This window comes from Choristoneura fumiferana, chromosome 23, assembly GCF_025370935.1.
Source record: "Choristoneura fumiferana chromosome 23, NRCan_CFum_1, whole genome shotgun sequence".
Taxonomy (NCBI): domain Eukaryota; kingdom Metazoa; phylum Arthropoda; class Insecta; order Lepidoptera; family Tortricidae; genus Choristoneura; species Choristoneura fumiferana.
In genome coordinates this window covers 11,718,093-11,722,021 of record NC_133494.1, presented here as the reverse complement: position 1 = coordinate 11,722,021, position 3,929 = coordinate 11,718,093, and the positions used below count along the sequence as shown (strand labels likewise).

The 3,929-nt window shown below is 34.8% G+C and overlaps 1 protein-coding gene and 1 long non-coding RNA gene across 2 annotated transcripts in view; both read left to right on the top strand.

The window, feature by feature from the left end:
- The window catches only part of LOC141440911 (uncharacterized), a 91,616-nt gene that overhangs the window by 39,175 nt on the left and 48,512 nt on the right, over positions 1-3,929 (top strand). The gene's annotated exons all lie outside the window — the stretch shown is intronic.
- On the top strand, positions 1,219-2,729 carry LOC141440788 (solute carrier family 41 member 1-like). The gene has a single exon (XM_074105331.1). The coding sequence runs from the start codon at positions 1,318-1,320 to the stop codon at positions 2,635-2,637; it is 1,320 nt and encodes a 439-aa protein (XP_073961432.1). The 5' UTR covers positions 1,219-1,317; the 3' UTR covers positions 2,638-2,729.

The following is a 3,929-nucleotide window of genomic DNA, read 5'->3' as shown; positions in this document are numbered from 1 at the left end:
TACCTCGCGTCATCGCGTGTCGGTCGGGGTGGGTGACACTCTTTCCCAGCCCGGATAATACCAACATGGAAATACCGACCCTGTACTCTGTAGAAGCTCATGTCACAGCAGGGCTACTACGAAATTTGAAACTCGAAGTTCATGTCGTTAGGTCCCTCTGACACTTATACTATTTAATACGAGAGCGAGAGAGACAATACGACACGAACTTCGAGTTTCGAGTTTTCTAGTAGCCCTGCAGTTTCTATGGGCATGTACACAAAAAACAGAGTCGGTATTTACATGTATGACCAAACCCCAAACTTGCCCCAAGCGTAGTATCTCTTACTAGTCTGTGCCCCAAACCTCCGCTCATAATATTTTATCTCATCTTAAATCACTACCGATGAACAGGCCTTTTTTTAATCAATATTTGTATAGTTTGGGCAATTTTGTTTTATTATTAAATAAAATTGTAAATATTTTTGGATAAATAAATAAATTTCTAATAAAAACTGTTATAACTTATGAAACTTTAAATTTCTAATAAAAACTGTTATAACTTATGAAAACAAAGTCATGTGGCACGTGTCAAAACTCTGTCAAAGTCAAATGCAATACTATTATATTTCAAATCTGTGTAACTCATGTCATTGTGGTTATTTGATTGTTCTGAGACAAATACAGATAAAAATTAAAACTTTTTAAAATATCGCACAGCTAGCGAAACAAAACTGACATCCTTGAAAGCCTGAAAAAATGTGAATATGTAAGGAATATGAGAATGAACCTGGGAATCACATCAATTGGAACATTTATTTTCCACCGTTTATTTGAAATGTTATTGTATGCCTGCCTAGTTCCTTCTTTTTATTACTTCTTTATTTAAGTGTGACGAAATTACAGTATGGAATAATATTTCTTTACCTTTTGTAAGCTAAGGGGCCATTGTTATAAAAAAAGACAAACTTATGTCATGTCTGATGTCAGTGTCAGTCAGTGAAGTCAAACAGAAGTGCAATTTTTCTTTATGATTAGATTACATTACTTACCCGATTGCCACTAAACAAAAAAGTTGAAGTTGAAGTACATTACTTACGATACGACGCACGGATACGACTGCCGTGGCGAGATAGGTAACTAAAACGTAATTGCAGTTAATTTGCTGCTTAGTAATCGGAAGCCCACTAGACGACTGTTCGTTCGTCTACGAAATTGAATCAGTATGTGATCAACAATTTTATGAATCTCATGTTTCGTCTACTTCAAAATTATCGAAATAATTATATGTTTACGTGTCATATCAGACCGGTATAATTCATAAATCTATCTGTAACCATGAACAGAAGCAAGAACAATAACTCTAAAATGGCAAGATCTACTGAGTGCGACAGTGAACCCAATGGATATAGTCTCATCAACAATGACAACAAGCCACCTGATATCCATATCAAGTACGGAAAAGAGAATTCCTGGGTGGCGGGGGTGCAAATGTTTGTGTCGTTCTTACTGGCTGGCTTTGGCATGGTCGCGGCGAGTCTTGTACTGGACATAGTGCAGCACTGGGAAGTGTTTGAGCAAGTATCAGAAGTTTACATCCTAGTTCCTGCTTTACTAGGACTAAAAGGAAATTTAGAAATGACATTAGCATCACGTTTGTCCACACACGCTCATTTGGGACACTTAGACACTAATTTGGGTGCATTAATAGTAGGTAACCTGTGTTTGATACAGTGTCAAGCTGTTCTGGTGGGCTTTCTAGCAGCAATGGCTGCGATAGCTATGGGCTGGATACCAGATGGCCAGTTTGATATTCACCATGCATTGCTCTTGTCTGCATCTAGTGTTCTCACCGCTTCATTTGCCAGTTTCATCTTGGGTTTAATCATGATTGGTGTGATTGTCATCTCAAAGAAAGTAAATATAAACCCAGACAATATTGCAACACCAATAGCAGCTAGTCTGGGTGACCTGACAACTTTGGCACTGTTGTCATGGATTGCATCGTTACTGTACAGGAATATTGGCACAAGTGTTGTTATGCCATCTATTATTATCATTGCTGGGGCAATGATTGTGCCAGTCTGTGGTTATATTGCCTGGGAGAATAAATTCACTAAACAAGCATTGGACGAAGGATGGGTCCCAGTTGTGTCTGCCATGGTCATAAGTAGTGCTGGGGGGCTAATATTGGATTACACAGTTGTTAATTACAAGGGTATCGCAGTTTTTCAACTGGTTATCAATGGCATAGGTGGCAATATGGTAGCTGTACATGCCTCCAGGCTGTCTACTATGTTGCATACAGGAGAAAAAGCAGGCCCTCTTGTTGGGAAAACTACCAAACTGTTACTCTTAATGGTCATACCTGGTCAATTAATATTTATTTACACTATTGGCTACTTGAAAGCTGGACACACATCTATGACACCTATATTCATTCTTATTTATATGTCAGCTGCACTCTTGCAGGTGTTTTCATTAATAGCTATTAGTCACTACATGGTTATTTGGATGTGGAAAATAGGTATGGACCCTGACAACTCTGCAATACCATATTTGACTGCACTTGGTGACTTACTTGGCACAGCTCTGCTGGGGGTCGCTTTCCACATATTGTATGCTATAGGGGACAAGGACAGCGATCTGGGAGACTAAACTAAAGGATAGAATAAACTGAAGTCAAACAAACAAAGACGCATTATTGTGTGACATTGGACCCTGTGCCATCAAATTGCATTATTCTGTTGTACTTAAACTATTAGGCATAATAATATTTCGAATATTATCAAAAGTATTTTTTCTACTAGGGCATTGCACAATTCTTTTACAGTTTCTAATAATCAATTGAGCATTACTAATTTGAAATTGCACAATGTAAGTACAGTGAAGGGCAAAGATATTGACACAGCAAAAGTTACAAAAATATGTATATATTTATGCACTTAACATTAAGGCCGTGTCAATATCTTTGCCCTTGACTGTACATACTTCTTATACTATATTGAGACAAGATATTAAAATATGAATAAGTATGGTATGGTATACTTTTGCAATGTTTTTAATTGTTTATACTCACAAACCTAATTATTATACATGATCTTTCCAGGAATTAAGTTAAGACTTGTGCCTACTACAGTTTTTGAGAAAATAGATTATTGAGTTAGGAACTAATGGAGACCTGATTATATGCAACATTAAAAGCAAAATAGGCAATATTCCATTTAAAAGTCTTTAATTTGTATTTATTTCAAAATAAAATCAAGATATCAACAGTAAATTAACAAATAAAAATGCAATGTTAAAAATAGGCTAAAACGCGATTGCATTAATCTGGTCTCTATCTCTACTTATAAATAAGTATTGCTAAATTAATGGTTTCGAAATAAGAGAATTGCTTATTTAGAGGTAAATTTTTATATTACCTTTATTTTAGCAATGGGATAAAAATAAATATGAACTGATATATTTTACATGACTTTAAAACTGTTAGGTACTTAATGTTTGTACTTCTTTAAATAATTGGGAACTACTCTAATTTTATGGAGTAAAAAAATGTGATGTTTTATTCATAGGTACTTAAGAATTTTAGACCATACTTAATTATGAGTAATATAAGGAAAATAATAATGTAAATTGGTGCTACTGCCCTACTGACTAAGTTTACATTTTTAAATGTTAGAGCTAATATTAAAAGCTAAATTATTTTTATAAATTATTGAATAAAATATTGATATATCACAGAAAACTGTTTACTTTTGTCAATAAGATTACCTTATTTTTCTCAGCTTCTCTTTGGGGTGATAAATTTATCAGACAAAGATAACTATCTATAAAGTACATTGACATCATAACATTAGGGTTACTTTAATGTCACAAACTTGTAAACAAACATCCTCGCCAATGACCTTATTGTTTTAGTAATAGTTCATTGATATTTGGACCTCTGC

Excerpts from the sequence above, each read along its gene's own strand:
- LOC141440788 (XM_074105331.1), top strand. The coding sequence starts at position 1,318 with ATGAACAGAAGCAAGAACAATAACTCTAAAATGGCAAGATCTACTGAG.